Source organism: Mycotypha africana (genome assembly GCF_025528875.1).
Source record: "Mycotypha africana strain NRRL 2978 chromosome Unknown BDF20scaffold_7, whole genome shotgun sequence".
Classification (NCBI taxonomy): Eukaryota; Fungi; Mucoromycota; class Mucoromycetes; order Mucorales; family Mycotyphaceae; genus Mycotypha; species Mycotypha africana.
In genome coordinates this window covers 1,909,516-1,926,051 of record NW_026515731.1, presented here as the reverse complement: position 1 = coordinate 1,926,051, position 16,536 = coordinate 1,909,516, and the positions used below count along the sequence as shown (strand labels likewise).

Here is a 16,536-nt window from a genome sequence, read left to right as displayed (position 1 = left end):
AGCAGCCACGTCAGGTGCCTCGTAAAGTAGCTTAGCAACGAAACGTTCACGTTGGCCAACATGAACTTTTTTTAATGGCGCCGGGATACGGCTGGTGCTTTTCCGAGCAGTTACAGTTGCCCAGGTAGCCTCAGAAGATGAGGTTGCAACACTCATTGTCAGATGGGTTGAGATGGTGTTGACAAAGGTGGTTACGGGTTAGGTAGGGTATGTCGCGATTTGATTGGTGGATTTAGTTGAAAAAATACACGGAAGAGAGCTATGACTACAGTCTTTTCGGTTCAGATTCAGACAGCGTTGAGTTAGTTTTCAGATGAAACGAACAAAACAATTGGGAATTTGAGTACAATATTTTTGGATATATTTTTGATAAAATGTAGACTTATTAACCTGTAGAATCTTTATGTCTCCCGTCGAGGGGAGACAACCACATTCGAGGTGGCGCTTTGTGATTGACAGCAAAATGTACTAGGTCTTCCATGACCAGCCCAAATCTCTTGAGCAATGTGATACATCTTTTTAGCCGCCATTACATCACACAATTCCATCAAATACTACAATTTTTGTGATAGAGTATCTGATGGCTTTCTTTCCCTGTTGAAATAGCACGATAATTTGTTAGCGCTCTACATCGGTATTTCAAGCTATGATGGTAATCATCACTACATACCTTTGATGTATTCACCTAAACTACTAGGTGAACGATTTCAAACACGTACTTTCTCTAAATCATTACTCATTGTAAATAGATATCAATGAGACCCGAACTCCAACTTGAAATAACGACAATGAAATTCTTTGTTCTACTTAACTTAACCCATTATAAATTCCAATTTGATAAATCACAATATCCCCAAGTTCAAAAAGACCTTTTATACGTATTATAAGTATGCCTAGAAAAGTAGAGAATACATTATCATTCTGATGAATACAATGTTTACAGTATACCGCAAGTTTCCAACAGACATAAGCAATGTTAAGGATACGTACTTGTCGATCTTCTTTTCATTGATGAGAGCTTCAGCTTCGTAATAAAGCTCGGGTCATGTCATTTGATTCTGCTAAAGAGTATATGATTCTAAAGCAACTTGTAAGAAAGAAAGATAAAGATAGAGAAAAAGAAAAGAGAGAGTAGTATATTTGATAACAGTTATATAGAAAAACAGAAGTGAGGAAAAAGTGGAAGTAGTATAGCTGACAACTTTTCTTAAATTAGATCGCCAATTGTATCAAGAAAAGTCTAATAAAATTGACCCTTCCTCCCAATAGAACATGATCCTGATTACCCTTGAACCCTAAGGGGTTTTTACATACTACTTAGCCTTAGGAGCTGCCCCAAATAAGTTTCATATCTCGTGTCCATTTCATTGTTTAAACGTACAGTATTTACTTATTTCGGATTTTCTAACAAACAAATTTCAAAATACTTGCGAGCACATTCGGATGAAGGCCATTGAGAAGTGCATAGCGTGTATCATCCTCTGTATACGATTACACCTCACAGATGATTTGTCATTTCTTGCGCCAATAAATTAGAACTAAATGCATAATAGGTTTTGAATATGCTATATTATTCTAAGCAAAATTTAAGTCGAAAGATTTACATTATGCAATGCACTTTTCTTGTGAAATAGATTGTTCTCAAGTCAAAGACCTACTAGTAATAGTAAATAAACAGTCGTACCACTTTCCTAGAATTGTACACAAGATAGACGGCTAAACAAGATCCAATATATCAGTTGGTCATCTCCGCTTATATCGCAATCGAGCTTCTTCTTAAAATGAAAACATAACAAAGGAATTGACTTGCTGTATATATATTAGAATATCAGCTACTATTTGTGGAAGTATCACCGAGCTCTTTGTACTTGATAAGACACTTTTTTTTTAGTTTCAATCTTTTTTAAGGATATCTGAACAATGAAATACAGGTAATCATTAAGGGAACTGTCAGCATCTTTGAGAATGAGACCTCTCATCACTTGATTTTGTTATTGGATCATAGATAAACAAAGAACCAGATTATTGCATAGCATGTGTAAATACGACTTTTGGCGGTTTTTTTTTTTTTTTTTTTTTTTTTTTGTAAATTACTTTATCCAAAAATAATAAATTAATCACACATCGCTGAGGGGTGGGACATGGAGAGGAAAAGACAAGCTCCAGACGGGTAATTAGTCGAAGGCAGCCGCTTCCCGCAAGAGCTGTGAGGAAGGCAGGCTCAAGGAAAATAATATTGTGTGCTTTACTAAGGACCGATGGGGGGGGTGGAAAGGAATGTCATGGATATCATTCGGAAGAGTGAAGTCGAGATAGCCCAATGGATATTGAATCAGACGGTGAAAAATTAAGATTGTTCGGACGAAGGTGGTGATGGAGGCGTGTGTAATCTGAGAGCGGCAAAGATGCTTTAAGGATCAAAGCAGAAGGACGGGAAATATGCCGGGAGGCCTTCTTGCCATATTTGCCAGCGTAGAGGGCAACTGGTTATGAAATGTTCGAACATATCAATATCATAATTACAAAATTTGCAGATAGCAGATGAAACTACCCCTGCTGCTTGTAGGACTGATAAGCATGGTAATTTTTTGAAAATGGTGCGATAGCCTAGGTCACGAGCCGGAAGAAACAAAGGAAGGGACCAGAACAGATTGAACATCCGTTTGGGAACTACCCCTATATCTGCTACTTGTTGTGTTCGGCTGTTAGGATAAAGCCTAAACGCTGAAGCCAAATGAGGCCAAAGGGCACTGTTGGCCAATCGTCGTAGTAGTGATGCTTCTAAATCCTGATCTGGGTCGTCGGTATCTATAGAAGAGCCTGCCCGCAATCTATTGACGTAGGCTTGAAGTTGCACTGTAGAATCTATGAGTACTTGGCCCAAAGATGTGAGTGCAACCGCGGTTTCACATTATATTCACCTGGTCGCTTCATTATGAGGCGGTTGGTGGATCGGTTATGGAAGAAAAAAGTGTTTGCGACCATCTTGGGATGCAAAAGAAAGCGGTCTGAGACAGCTTCGTAAAGAATCCCAATTTAACAATTGATCAGTCCAAAATTTTCCCTATAACCAGTATAAATTTTCCCAATAAAAAGTCCGAATTTTTCTTCAAAGAGTCTGAATCTGAAGCGAAAATACCATAATTATATTATGGGGCCCAGCCCCCGGTGGAGGTAGTTAACACCTTGGCTTCCAAAAACCAACGATTGTTGGTTCGATTCCTGTACGCCGCTGAAATTTTTTCAGCTTTGATCCCTTTCTCTCTGCTTCCTAGGGTTTTTTAATGCCGCTATCAAGGTGGTTCTCGGTCGGTGTTGGTGTTTCAACAAGTTATGAATAATTGCGGTGCCCGCCCAGGCTTAATTAAGCAAGATCCCGAACCGCGCCCAAAGTCTTAGCCTACCAATTATAATGATTAGTTTAGCCCCTTCCCCCTCCCCCATTTAGATAGTATGCTTTTTCGCCCACCACGGCGCCCTGACAGACATTATGCATCGCTCTATTCTCAATTCGAGCTGCCCCGGGCAATTTAGATAAGTTTAATATCTCGTGTCCATTGGGCTTAAAAATGTCAGTAATAAAAATCCTTGTTTAAACGTAATTATATTATTACCCATTGTTTGTACCATCCATCACGCACTCTCACCAAAGACCATGCCATCGAATGCCTCAATATGCACAACCGTCTACAGCTGCCACACGACATCTCTGACCCAATTTCTCACCTTTTGAACCAGCTCCCAACCCGACCTCTGAAACAACGCAACAAAGCTTCCGTCAACTGGAGTACAACATGGCCCATCATTCAGCTGTTACTTTTCGAAGTCGACTACTTCAACATGAGAAAGTACCTCCAATCCCGTCAGAAAGTTTAGGACAGCTCTTTTTAGATTGGCTCTATGCGCCCACAACAGTCATCAATGATCGCTCCACCTTCTCCTAGTCTGCTTCAGGATCTACTGCCTTTTTTCCCTTGTTCCCATTAAGGGGTTTTTTTTTAATTCCTCTACTTCTTTGATCTGCCCCGGGCAATTTTGATATGTAGTTTATCTGTGTGCCCATTGGGCTTAAATTATTTTGTCAATAAAATCTCTGTTTAAACGTAATTTTATTATTAGATTGCTGGAAGGTAAGCATTTCCAATAATCCAAATTTTTTTTTTCTTTTTTTTTCTTTAAACTTCCGTCAACAAAGTTTTCTATTGTGCCTTTTTTTTTAAAGGTTAAGCAATTTCTATACCTCTAACTTTTCTTAATGATCATTAATGGTGAAAAATGGGCCTGTGGTAATGCCAGAAGTTCATATGAAAATTCAAAACTGTATTCTGACTCTAACTAACTCATTTGTATTATAGAAACATGCATTAAGGTTTATTTTAAGTTTGTTAACTCACTTCCCTTTCGTATCCTAAATTGCAAGAATGCGTAATTGAGCTTGACATTTTTCACTCGCAAATATAGGGCCATCGAGCGACACAGTGCTCACATACTGAACGACAATTACTTCCTATAAAAAAAAAAGGGAGGCCTTCGACACAATGCGACAAATGTAAGCAGTTACGAATATCCAGGCGGCTGCACGTTAAATGTAATTGCAAAGACAAAAGTAAGCGGTATCTTTCAAAATAGTAAAGTACTGAAGTAAAAAGAAGAATCAATTACCTTAACTGATACGCAAGGCGTATGGTAATTATATAAAGCGGATCAATTCAGAGTGAAAACTACTGCTGACTTTACTGAAGAAACAAAAGGTATTATCGAATCTTTGGCACTTTTCCTTTCCTTCCCTTTTTTTTTTTTTTTGGGTTGTTGTTGCTCACTTTCTAACGCATAATCATTCCTCGTTAGCAAAAAGAAGGAAAACAATTGAAACAACAACATTAAGGCCTATCGCACCAAAAATAGGATCTCCCATCGACGACAATAACGGGAGCAAAACTAAAAACAGCTGCAACAAAACCATTATACCATCGATCAATCATTTCTCTTATAGTCATACCACAGTTCCGAAAAGTCATTCACCATTCAGAACCATGGATTTACCAGTACCATCTATTGAAACGACTTTTCCTTCTAGGTTGGGTTACAACTTAGCGGGAACAACCTTCTCACCTATAGTGAACAATAATAACTGCAGCCCACCAATAACAGACGATATGATCGAGAGGGTAACTGCAGCAACATCTACAACCACAAGAATGCAACCAGCATGTTGCTCTAATAAAACTAACACCTATTCTAAGTCCACCTCACCTACGATAACAACGCCTTCAATCGAAGCAGAGGATACGTATTCGCTGTCTTGTTGTTCGGACAGGAAAAGTAATTCAACCAATGATGCTACATCAGCTTCCTCTGTGTCATCTTCTTCCTCCTCCTGTTCTTTATCGACAGTGTCCATGGAATCTGTTCCTTTACCAAATATACCACCGCCTACCTCATGTTGTGGACCGCCATCAAAAAACCAGCAAGGTGAATTAATTCGAGTGGTTACTTGTCGTTGTGGGGATTCTTGTGCCTGTATTGGCTGCGATGCTCATCCTTCAAGAATTATGAAAAACGATGTGTATATTGGGTTCAACAATAGTAGCAATAACCTTAATAACAAGCGATCATTGGTACCTTCAATACCTACAACTTCCTCTGCAACTAAAGTAGTCGATGCAGCACCTCTTAATTACCCAAGTACAACGTTGGATGCCGAAGGCAATATGTTATGTGGATGTGGATGTGCAAGAAGGTTTGAAGATTGCTCTAATTGTTATAAGGAACTTTGCGACGCGTATATGAATTGATTTCTCACATCTGTTTTGGTGCACAATTATTATTTACCATATCATTTCATGACAAATTTTTATTTATTTGTAAAAAAAATGCTTTTTGAAATACTCAAACAGTTCTTTTTTATGTGCCTTGAATGTCAAACTCGCTTAAAAGTTTAATCTTTAAGAAACTGCACAAAAAAACCTTTAAAAAAAGGGCCTTTAAAAAATTGGAGCCTTTAAAAAAAGAGCCTTTAAAAAAAGAGCCTTTAAAAAGGGCCTTTAAAAAAGGGCCTTTAAAAATGGGGCCTTTAAAAAAGGGCCTTTAAAAAAGTGCCTTTAAAAAAGTGCCTTTAAAAAAGGGCCTTTAAAAAATTGGAGCCTTTAAAAAATTGAGCATTGTAGTGATATTGTTAAGCCTACGAAATTCAACCTCGCTTTAACCAGTCGAGTATTCTGTTAATCACATATTCAGGCATGGCTTTGGACTTTCAGGTCGTATCGAATTCACACCAGTAATCCCTTTTACGTTCGTTTTTTATGAGAGAACTGTGCAGTAGCCATCGTTTTCGGTTGTGAAACAAAACTTTAAAGCAAACGGCTAGCAATCATTTCAGAGGTTTCAATAAGCTTAATTGAAATTCTTGTCATTTAGGCTTTGGACTTATCGTTCAGCTGAAAGGTGCGTTACGTCCGGGCCTTGTTTAAAGTGTGTTTTACGTGTTGTGGTGACAGGTATTTCGTATACTTGTAGCATTGTTGTTGTCTTTGTATTGTTATCAGGCGGTCATAATATTGGTACAGGTCGTTGCTTAATCACGAAACTTTCTGCTGCGGCATGTCTGAATCAATACTTACTCTTCCTTTGAATTGTGATCAAACAAACTGTACTCATTGGCTTCATTTAAATATCTGCCAGTTAATCGTGGATGTAGCTAGTCTTGTTGCAAGTTCTTTTCTTCGTTATTGTAATCCAGCTTCATTTGTTAAAGTAGGCGTAAGAACTGATACAGGCTGCATAGCCGTTATTGCAATTGCAAACGGGTGATGCTGGTGTTCGCGCTAATGCTGAACAACTAAGATTGTTCATCGACATGGTATGCTCAAATTTGCTAGGTATACACCATATCCGTTCAACCATGATTTATTATTCTAATTTGTCTTAAGTGTTTATTTTTTTTTGAGATCCTGCGTCTTTAGGGTCTTATTGTTGCCTCGATACTCAATGCCAAGGCTTCTGGTGAGAAAAATATATGTAATCACTTCAAAAGGATGGCGCATTCGAACAGATTCAAGTTGGGGGGGGTGGTTACAAGAAATTGTTTTGACTCACCATTTCCAGAGATAATTCTAAAAGTATTCAAAAAACTGATAAGGATATAATGGAAACAGTAATATTGAAAAGCGTACTCAAGAAGATTATGGCATGTGCTAATAGATACACGAGTTTTCGTAAAATCACCATTGTTGTTATATGAGCCAGAGTTCTACATTATGATTCGGAATTATGACATTAGGAGTAACCATAGCCATAATACGAGATTAGACTTCTAGAATCTTGCACAGTTGAAATACAGCGACTGATATTAATTATGATCTACAAATGCTACATATGAGGTTTACATATCCATAGTACATAGTACTTCAATAATAATTCACTCATTCACAATGATCTGTCAGTAAACGGACATTGGTTAGTGGTCTTACCATTCTATTTTTATATTCGTCGCCTATTGCTTACAGTCCGATCCTCTAACCTCTCAATGAGTAAGTACCCGCGCTCAACCATAGTGAAGGTACCCGTGTCTTTGATGAAACAGTCTATATGACACCGACTAAACCCGCTCTACTCAGACCAACACATCATTCTTTAAAAGATAGAAAATCTTTCATCCATACAAGTTTTTTCTTTTGTACGATTTTCACTGAATAAAGAGTATAACAAGTTCTCACAGAATTCTAACTCTTTTGATTAACCTTAATTCTTTGAAGATCAACAACCATTTTGATCGTAATGGCAACCGAAAGTTCCTCAATTACCAAATAATCATTAACAATATTGCTTAACAATGTTGCTGCTCAAACAATTTCTTCTGCATGTGCATCTTCTCCGACCACTTTGATATCCTGAATTTGCCACATAAGCCAAGCGCCTAAAGTTCGGTACGGTCTCCAACACCGTGTCAGTTCAATCATTTGATCAGGAGCAGGAAACACTTTAGATTTACTACAGTTGCTAGGAATGGTTAAACCAAAATGTTTGATTATTCCCTTTCGAACGCCTAGATCACCCACAGGCAATATATCCGAATGGTGCAAATCCAGCATGAGAAACATATCGACTGTCCACTAGTGTAGAATGTATGATAAGTATGATAAGATTTTGTATTCGACTTACGATTAGTTTATGTACCTGTCCTATCCCTTTGACCGAACACAATTGCTTTGAAATTTCCTCATAGGACATAGATTCAAAATGCTCCGGCTGGATCGTTTGGTCTTTGAACTTGGCGGCTAAATCGCGTAAATACTCAGCCTTGAATACCAATTATAAATAATGAAGGGGCAATATTAGTAGAAGTTCGGAAGTAATTATATAAATGTGTCCCACCTTTCTGGCGGAGAGGCCGGCTGATCTGAGCTCCTCAATACTTTTTTCAAGAACTTGTTCAGGTGTAGGAAAACCATTTGAGAGAGTAGTAAACAATTGAATGAAACGGGATTCAATTGAAGCAGCTGCTTTACCATGTATTTGCTGATATATTATAGCAGTACCAAGACACCTGCAAATGATTCCTGTAAATCAAGGGGATTGAACTCAGTGGTGGGTTAAACATTCCGTACCTGAATGCGTTTACAAGCCCAGCCGAGTGCCTAGACAGTCGACTTCTGTATTTCAAAAGCAGTTTATCATTCAAATAAGCAGCTAGTTTGGGGTCTTGATTTTTAAAATGTTCAATTGCTTTTTCCAAATGAGCGTCTTTATCCATAAAGTAAAGTATAGAGGGCCTGTTATCCAACTACAATAATTGTGATAGTCAATGAGAATGAGAAGACAAATAACGTTAAAAATTGTCCTACTTTTCTCATCGATTGCCTGGTAATAGCAGTCTTCTGTAAATTCTTCTCTTCATCCTATCATAAGTTGACATTGAGGTTAATGCTCTACTCAAAATGTTCTATATTTCGCGTACCTGCTTGACGATCTTTTCAACTATTTCTTTTGTAGTTTGAGCTACACTATTTTTGCTGTGCAAAATTTAAAAGTGGCAATACAGTCCTTGTCAACCATGTTCTGACATACTCCACAACTGCATAATACTATACTTTCTCTTCTTTTGTATACTGGAAACGGCTCGATTGTTTTTTAACTCTTTAGTTTGTTTAACTACTCTGCTACTTCGGCGAAAACCAGACATTTTTCTAAAAAAAAAACTGAATAGAAACAAAAAAAAAATGAGGTAAAAGAATGCATGCTGTTAAAAAAGCATCTGCTGAAAGCGGCGATTTAATCAAATTATGCTTACAGCAAAGAACAAAGATGGATAAAAAGCACAGTTCCTTTTTCTCGTTGCCCAGCTTTACTTTTTCGATTTTTATTATTTCTCTGAACTGACGGCAACAATAATGACCGTTTCAAAAGGTTCAGCAATTGCAGATTTATCCAGAAAAGCTACTGTAGATAAAACAAATTTTGTTAAATACGCTATTAAAAGTTGGCTAAGCACAGTAGCCAAACTATATGAACAAGTAAAGACATTTTCCTTTTTGATCAAGTAAATATACACAGAAAGTTCTCTGACTCCACGCTTTCTTTCAGGCCGATGCAGCATATGCTAAAGGCTCTTTAGATAATGCATACATTTATTATATGAAAGGATGCAGGTAAAAATTTTCTTGCAAAGCAAAACAAAGGGCAACGAACTAATTCTAATTGAGATTGTGATGTGTAGTATAATGGTGGAGATTATAAAGAAACATCCTCAGTTTGATAAAGCCAAAAAAGACACGCTCTATAAAGAATTGAAAAGAGTAAGAAACAATACAAAATAGTTGGGATCTGTAGTTATACTTTATTCAGCCTGACAAGTGAACCGTACTTCATGAACCTAGCGTACAAATGATCAAATTTTGAATCTATTGGAAGAAATAACCGCACAGTTACAAGCTGATGACAAAGACAATGGCCAAGATTTATTGGAAGCTGCTATTATCAAATACCCTGCTATAGATGATTTCGACTCCAAAACTTTGCTAGACGACTTACCTTCCGTTCCAATACATCTTCCTTCTGACATACATAACCCTCCGTCCCAACCGTCGTTCTTACCGTCATCCTCATCTTCACTTCCAACTACACCTTCTTCTTCATTGTCACCACCGCCTCCACCACACACTTATGATATCTCCCCTAATGACCATATGGTTTTGGCAGACACTTGTAATAGCATAAGCTCGTCTCAGCAGCAACAATTTAAGGAAAAGCAAGGTCTCAACATCCAGTTTCCATCCCCATTGAAGAATTTTACTCTTACACCGCCAACTTTAATAGCTAACCCAAAGCAGTTAGCATCTTGGATTAGTCTTAGGAAGGGTGATGCTCATCAACTACAACAGGAAAAACCCAGTGTACTGATTCTGGATATTCGACCCAGACATATCTTTGATCAAGGATTTATAAAGCACAAATGGATAGTACAAATAGAACCTTTGATTTTAAAGCAAAAGTAAGTGAGTTTTGATGGGCATCTTCCTTTTGTTTCTTTTCTTACGTTTCTACCAGCAACACTAACTTGAAAATATGATCAACATAAAGCATTACATCGAAACAGATTGAAGAGTCGATGCTACTGAATCCTGACACAGAACAGCAAATTTTTGCCCATCGACACCACTTTGATATTATCGTTTTTTATGATGCAAACTCAACGACGATCCAGCAGTGTCCTGCTCTACGTCAATTAACGGAAGCCATTTATGAGCTTGAATTTATCAAGACGCTGCAAAGAGCACCCATAATGTTAGCAGGTGGATTCAACGCATGGAAACAAATCATAGGTGAAAGAGGCATATATAGGTATGCCCATAGTGATGGCAAGGAAAAACAACAACAGCAGCAAAGTGAAAAGGACAATCAGCGAAAGAATCACTCAGCATCCCCGAGATTGAATACCAACAATGAACCCTCAGCGGATAACCCTTCAGTAACTGCTGTTAAAGTACATCATACAGTTTACGATTATGTAAGCTGCTAGTTTATACATGTTAATATCGCATTAAGTGCAAAAGTTTTGTCTATACTGACATGTTAATTTATTGCTAACAGTTCAGCGATGCGGCATCTACGAGAACTAAAGAATCAATGACCAAAAGTAGCTTTAATGGCCAAACGGTTCCTCCTATTCGTGGAGTCTTTAGCAATACATTAAATCAATCCTATAATGGCATTGGCGCCGATGCTACGGCTATGCCTGTGCCACATCCTAGCCCGGCTTTATCAACATCAGCACCATATAAATCAACTCTTCAACGGAAAAAGACTTTTATCGATAATCCTTTTCATGGATTCACTACTACCACAAACAAACAGTTCGAAGTGCCACCTATTCCGCCTAAGCCGACACGGCCGTTACCATCTCCGCCTACTACTAATACTACTATTTCGGAACTTGCTGCCACTAATTTTCGTCAGAATAACTATTATGACACATCTACGACAACATCGCCACCGCGTGTTCTTCATAATGAATACCGTATGGGTCCTATTTCATCAAATGCTTTCTCCCAACAAGGCAGCGTCATGATAGGAATTACTGGTCTTAAGAATTTAGGAAATACATGCTTTATGAACTCTATTATTCAATGTCTAAGTGGAACAATTCCTTTTGCCCGTTATTACATCTCCGGTGTTTATCGACAACACATCAACAAAGATAATTTCTTGGGTACTGGCGGTGAATTGGCCGAAAGCTTTGCTAGCTTGCTACGTACCATGTGGAGTGAAAATTACAATTTTATCTCTCCTGTTCTTTTTCGACAAGCATTGATCAAATTTGCACCTCAGTTTCAAGGCAGTGAACAGCACGATTCTCAAGAATTTTTGAATTTCTTGTTGGATGGTTTGCATGAGGATTGCAATTTGGTTGTAAAAGGTAGGAAAGGATATTCACCTTCAGTATCACTTGAAACGGCTGAGGACGAGGCACAATTTGAGAAATTACCAGATTGGCAAGCGAGTGCAATTGCGTGGGAGAAGTATCTGCAGCGCAATTCGAGCGTAGTCGTAAGTTTGTTTCAGGGACAATATCGTAGTCGACTCACTTGCTTGACGTGCCATACGACGTCAACTACGTATAATGCTTTTATGTCACTGTCCTTACCAATCCCTGCTACCCGACATGGGCCCTCCAGTGTTAGTATATATGATTGCTTGGATTACTTCGTAAAGGAAGAGATTTTGGACCAGGATGATGCATGGAATTGTCCTCGTTGTAAAACGCGACGACGAGCAAGTAAAGCACTCACATTATCCAAATTGCCGGATGTCTTGTTAATCCATTTGAAGCGGTTTTCTTTTGATGGGCCTTTTAAAGATAAACTAGAAACTTACGTCAATTCTGCGATGGTGTAAAGTATCCTCTTTTCCTTAGCATGTATTGCATAAGAGTACTAACGTGATACATATGCATTATATATATTCTTTTGCCCTCTCTATAGTGGGTTAGATTTGTCCCGTTACGTTCCTGAATGGATGTTCCCACCCAGCCAAACACCTGACCCTTCTTCTTTCAAGTATGATTTGTATGCTGTATCGAATCATTATGGTTCTTTGACAGGAGGCCATTATACCGCTTGTGTTCGAAATGCTTACAAAAATGAATGGCACAATTTTGATGATACCCGTTTCTCTATTTGTGATCCATCCAAAGTTCTTAGCAAGGCTGCCTATAACTTATTCTACGTTAGATCCACTGTGAAATAGCTCTCTATCTTGTTGATGCATTTTTATACCCCTCACTTTTCACTGAAAGGCAAATAAATGTGCCTTATAAAGCTCCTTCCAAAAGAATATGAGTAAGATCTCAAGAATTTAATCAGCCATTTGCTAGTGGAGGTAAACACTTACAATACAAGCCCCAGGCACGTAATTACTTGCTGTTTCAAGGTATGCATTATTATAATTTTAATTTAGTTGGTCATAAAAGCCGATCGTTAGTAAAAGATTCTTCAGCCAATGACTGATGGTATGGACAAGATAAACTGTTTTAAATACCTCACTTGCGTCTTATGGATAATATCAAAAGATAAAGTTGTGAATCAACCTGTTGGTTAATAGCCTCAGTTGACTAGACTCTGTGTTCATTATTAGATTATTAGATCTGCAAAATAAAGTTATCTGATTTGTTTAAATTAAAATGCTATAGCATCTTTATTCTAATCAAGTGAATTATTGTCGCAAAGATAAAATAATCAAAATGTTATAATGTTCTCCTAAAGAAAGAGTATTTTTCTGAAAGTCTATCAATCAAGGCTATCCTAAACTCTATATGGATCTGTAATATAATATTATGCAGATATCCAAGAGCAATGTAATGTTAGATACAGCAAATAGCAAGTAGAATCTTTGCATCATTGACATTCCTCTACTGTAGTATAACATAGGCATTACAACCCTTTGCGCTGTATACAGAAGAGCCTTCCGAGAGTTCAGTATTATTTTATGTTTACAACAACTATTAAAACGGAAAAACTTCATCACACAGCTTTATTATTACATCCATTAGTAAACTTAGACTTGGTTAACCTCTTTACTTCAGACCATCATCGACTATTACGAGAAGATTCTTCGACGACCCAGTTTAAATAGATTTAAATGTCCAACTTTAAACGTCCTTTATTGCTTTTCGAAGGGAAGGAACAGATAAAAGAATAAGGATTTACCAGTCCTAACTCACATCGATCTAATTAATCACAGTAGATGATGAAGTATGTCCTTCAGAAAAGAGCAATATGCTGTGGGAGTTAAAAAAATGTTGTTACACATATTGAAAAATTAAAAGGGACTCAGTAGGAGATTTATAGATGTCACCACTCACAGACGAAGATTTCGGCACGCACATTGAAACCAGTGATTGTGAATAATAATATTATTTTGTTAGCTTCCTACGCTGCAATACAAGCTATGCATTGCTAACTGTAGTTTTGGTCGTTGCTTGTATTATTGCCCATCATTAGCAGTACATGCCTGTTTGCCGGTCGTAAATAGGTTGCCTTTTCCAGCAAACAAAGATTATGTAGAATTATACAAAGCTTGGTTCTAAAGTACTGGAAGTTGTTGACAAATGTAGCAGTCTTATGATGACATTAAGGTGAAAATGGGGAAAAATTATTTTGAAATACACAGCAATTAAACTTATTTATTATGGATAGTAAAGAATAGTAAAATATCGAATTTTCGGATCGATAAACTGAGATATATGAAGGTGAAAGGAGGACAAAATATGACAAAGATTGATTTTCTTTTCTTTTTACAACTTGAAGACATCTATATAACATTATTAAGATAACGGAAATTCTATGAATCCAGCACTTCTTCCGTTGTTACAGTGTAGCCATGATGGTGGTTTTGATTGTCTTTGGTGTATTCGAATTTGCCATTTTCCATAGTCAAGAACGCCCGTTGATCAACAACTGCTCCGTTCAAGTTATCCACAAAGAGGTTGGGAGAGTTATGTATTAGTTGGGGTAACATCAAGCCTGTTCTCGCTAATTCTGACCATGTTTCTTCAGAGTAGCCGATGAGCCATGCTCCAATAGCCCAAAGAATAGCATAAAGGACGGTCCAAATGATACTAAGAATTGTCCATTGAGCCGCTGAATAAGTCAGCAGCTTTTGAGTGCGGATACCTGGCAACAGTTTAGCTTCAGGGCAGGCAGGATTAGCAAAGAGCGAATCAGCGAGCGCACCTTTATTGTCCAGCGACTGGTTGTTCAAGAGGTTAAGCGGGAGAGAGTTATTCATGGCTAGGGTGCCATACATGCCAATACCTGATTGAATAGCCTCTGCTAATGCGTCAGCAACGATTCGATTATCAGCATGATTGAGACTGCTGTTACTGATTGGTTTGCATTCGTTGCCGGCACAAGTGAAATTCGAAGCAACCGAGGTGACATAGAATCCAGAAGAGTAACCATGGAGAGGATTGGAATACAAAATAATGCTTTCTTTGCCGTCATTGGTAGTGTACCGAATCACATTTAAGCGGATAGCATTGGTTGTATTATCGTAGCGATAGACAGCGTTATCGGAAGTTTTTGACACGATCAGCTTACTTTGACTGAAATCATATAAGGATGTTGCATTATCGATAGCGACTTGCTCACCGTTGATGGTCAAGAAAACCTTATGGTTACTGTAGTCTTGAACCGGTTCTGGAGGAGCTTGCTGATATTGGTTTGGTTGCTGTACGTTCGGTTGATCGAATTGTGCTGTCGATTGCTCACCAGGCAACAGTAGGGTACCGTTGCTGTTGGAACTGTTATTCTGGTCATTCCATCGAGGTACGCCGGCTTTGTTGTTCTTCTTATCATGACATCGCTCGACAATACCGTTTGCCCACCTTTTGTTGAGGGTTGTGTCACTGAACGAAGCAGAGATAGGTGTCAATGTTGATGTAAGAACAGATAATGCCGTTGAGGGGCTATGCGTTTTTATAAGTAGACCCGAGGCGTCGGATAAGTTATGGTTGATCCATCCATTAGTATATGCGTTTGAAGCCATTTCAAAATCCTGCGCAGTCGTGTGGCGGCATTCTGCTAGTTGAGTTTCATACAAGACGTTGCTTACTCTTGAAGAAACAGACAAGGAAGACATGAACTCACTTTGCAAAGCATTTCCCAAAAGCATGCAAATAGTAGCAAGAGAAGCAATCAAGAAATAACGAAAACCAGATCTGTAGCGAACACAACTCCATATGGCACCAAATCCACCAGCGGAGCCATACCGCACGACGGAATCAGGATATATTCCATTTTCAAAAGTTTTCAACAAAGCAACTGTAATTGATCGACAAACGAGTGCACAGGCAAATGCAGTAAATATTGTGTTAAAAAAAGTTGCCGGGTATGTTCGGTAAGCTGGCAATAATTCTGAGCCTGGCAGTGGAACTAGCCACCATAAATGTGGTATGATGAAACTGATAATGGCTACAATCCATAAAGAATGCAGTTTCCAGTCTATATGGTATATATTTTGATATTTAAGTAGTCCGCCGCCGCTGTATTGATTTTGAAACTGATATGCCATTGCAGATGCACCAATGACTGTCGATGTATATACTTCCTGCTCAATAGTTGTTGCTTGCTGCTGCATTCGTTTGAAAAGATTGAAAGAGAAAGGGAAAAAGAGGAATATATAGCTTTTTGCTTGGCTTTAAGGAACTAGTAAGTTACAAAGGACCCTAAAAAAAAAGAAGAAACCAAATTGAATTTAGACAGCAAAATAAGGAAACAAAGGAGCAAAGGCGATTATAAAGAAACCAAAATACAAGGAAGGCCTTACTCTAGAGAAACAAAGAGACGAACTATAGACATAATTAATATTGCATAACAGACGAAATGAGAGATTTTTGTAACGATAAGCATCTCAAATACACGCAAGATTGCCACATACACAAGCAACTAGCGTAACGTGCTAGTGATAATCAAAAAGTTAGAGGTTAATTAGAAAGTCTATACTAAAAGACCTGCAGGAAGCAAAGCAAGCTTATTCGTT

At 38.1% G+C, this 16,536-nt stretch overlaps 6 protein-coding genes across 6 annotated transcripts; 4 read left to right on the top strand and 2 right to left on the bottom strand.

The window, feature by feature from the left end:
- Positions 1–3,547: 3,547 nt before the first annotated feature.
- On the top strand, positions 3,548–3,913 carry BDF20DRAFT_880742 (uncharacterized protein). The gene has a single exon (XM_053081637.1). The coding sequence runs from the start codon at positions 3,676–3,678 to the stop codon at positions 3,874–3,876; it is 201 nt and encodes a 66-aa protein (XP_052935268.1). The 5' UTR covers positions 3,548–3,675; the 3' UTR covers positions 3,877–3,913.
- Positions 3,914–4,167: 254 nt separating this feature from the next.
- BDF20DRAFT_629844 (copper fist DNA binding domain-containing protein) lies at positions 4,168–4,937 on the top strand. Its single transcript, XM_053075912.1, has 6 exons — positions 4,168–4,286; positions 4,356–4,369; positions 4,462–4,606; positions 4,680–4,686; positions 4,743–4,751; positions 4,849–4,937. Coding segments are annotated over exons 1-5 (198 nt in total). The 5' UTR covers positions 4,168–4,255; the 3' UTR covers positions 4,744–4,751; positions 4,849–4,937.
- Positions 4,938–5,033: 96 nt separating this feature from the next.
- BDF20DRAFT_914644 (uncharacterized protein) lies at positions 5,034–5,795 on the top strand (the record flags this gene model as incomplete). Its single annotated transcript, XM_053084215.1, has 1 exon — positions 5,034–5,795. The coding sequence occupies one exon, from the start codon at positions 5,034–5,036 to the stop codon at positions 5,793–5,795; it is 762 nt and encodes a 253-aa protein (XP_052935266.1).
- A 2,046-nt stretch (positions 5,796–7,841) lies between these two features.
- BDF20DRAFT_914643 (DNA glycosylase) lies at positions 7,842–9,181 on the bottom strand (the record flags this gene model as incomplete). Its single annotated transcript, XM_053084214.1, has 7 exons — positions 7,842–8,111; positions 8,176–8,298; positions 8,374–8,545; positions 8,607–8,782; positions 8,844–8,897; positions 8,957–9,011; positions 9,090–9,181. The coding sequence occupies 7 exons, from the start codon at positions 9,179–9,181 to the stop codon at positions 7,842–7,844; spliced, it is 942 nt and encodes a 313-aa protein (XP_052935265.1).
- A 208-nt stretch (positions 9,182–9,389) lies between these two features.
- Positions 9,390–12,744, top strand: BDF20DRAFT_914642 (uncharacterized protein; the record flags this gene model as incomplete). The annotated part of the gene is made up of 7 exons (XM_053084213.1): positions 9,390–9,512; positions 9,583–9,647; positions 9,716–9,794; positions 9,876–10,489; positions 10,579–11,005; positions 11,089–12,389; positions 12,480–12,744. The coding sequence occupies 7 exons, from the start codon at positions 9,390–9,392 to the stop codon at positions 12,742–12,744; spliced, it is 2,874 nt and encodes a 957-aa protein (XP_052935264.1).
- A 1,593-nt stretch (positions 12,745–14,337) lies between these two features.
- Positions 14,338–16,068, bottom strand: BDF20DRAFT_822326 (uncharacterized protein; the record flags this gene model as incomplete). The annotated part of the gene is made up of 1 exon (XM_053077684.1): positions 14,338–16,068. One exon carries the CDS (start codon positions 16,066–16,068, stop codon positions 14,338–14,340), a length of 1,731 nt encoding a protein of 576 aa, XP_052935263.1.
- Between the last annotated feature and the right edge of the window lie 468 nt (positions 16,069–16,536).

What these genes read in the sequence shown, in the direction of transcription:
- BDF20DRAFT_880742 (XM_053081637.1), top strand. Translation starts at nt 3,676, where the DNA reads ATGCACAACCGTCTACAGCTGCCACACGACATCTCTGACCCAATTTCT.
- BDF20DRAFT_629844 (XM_053075912.1), top strand. Translation starts at nt 4,256, where the DNA reads ATGATCATTAATGGTGAAAAATGGGCCTGTG.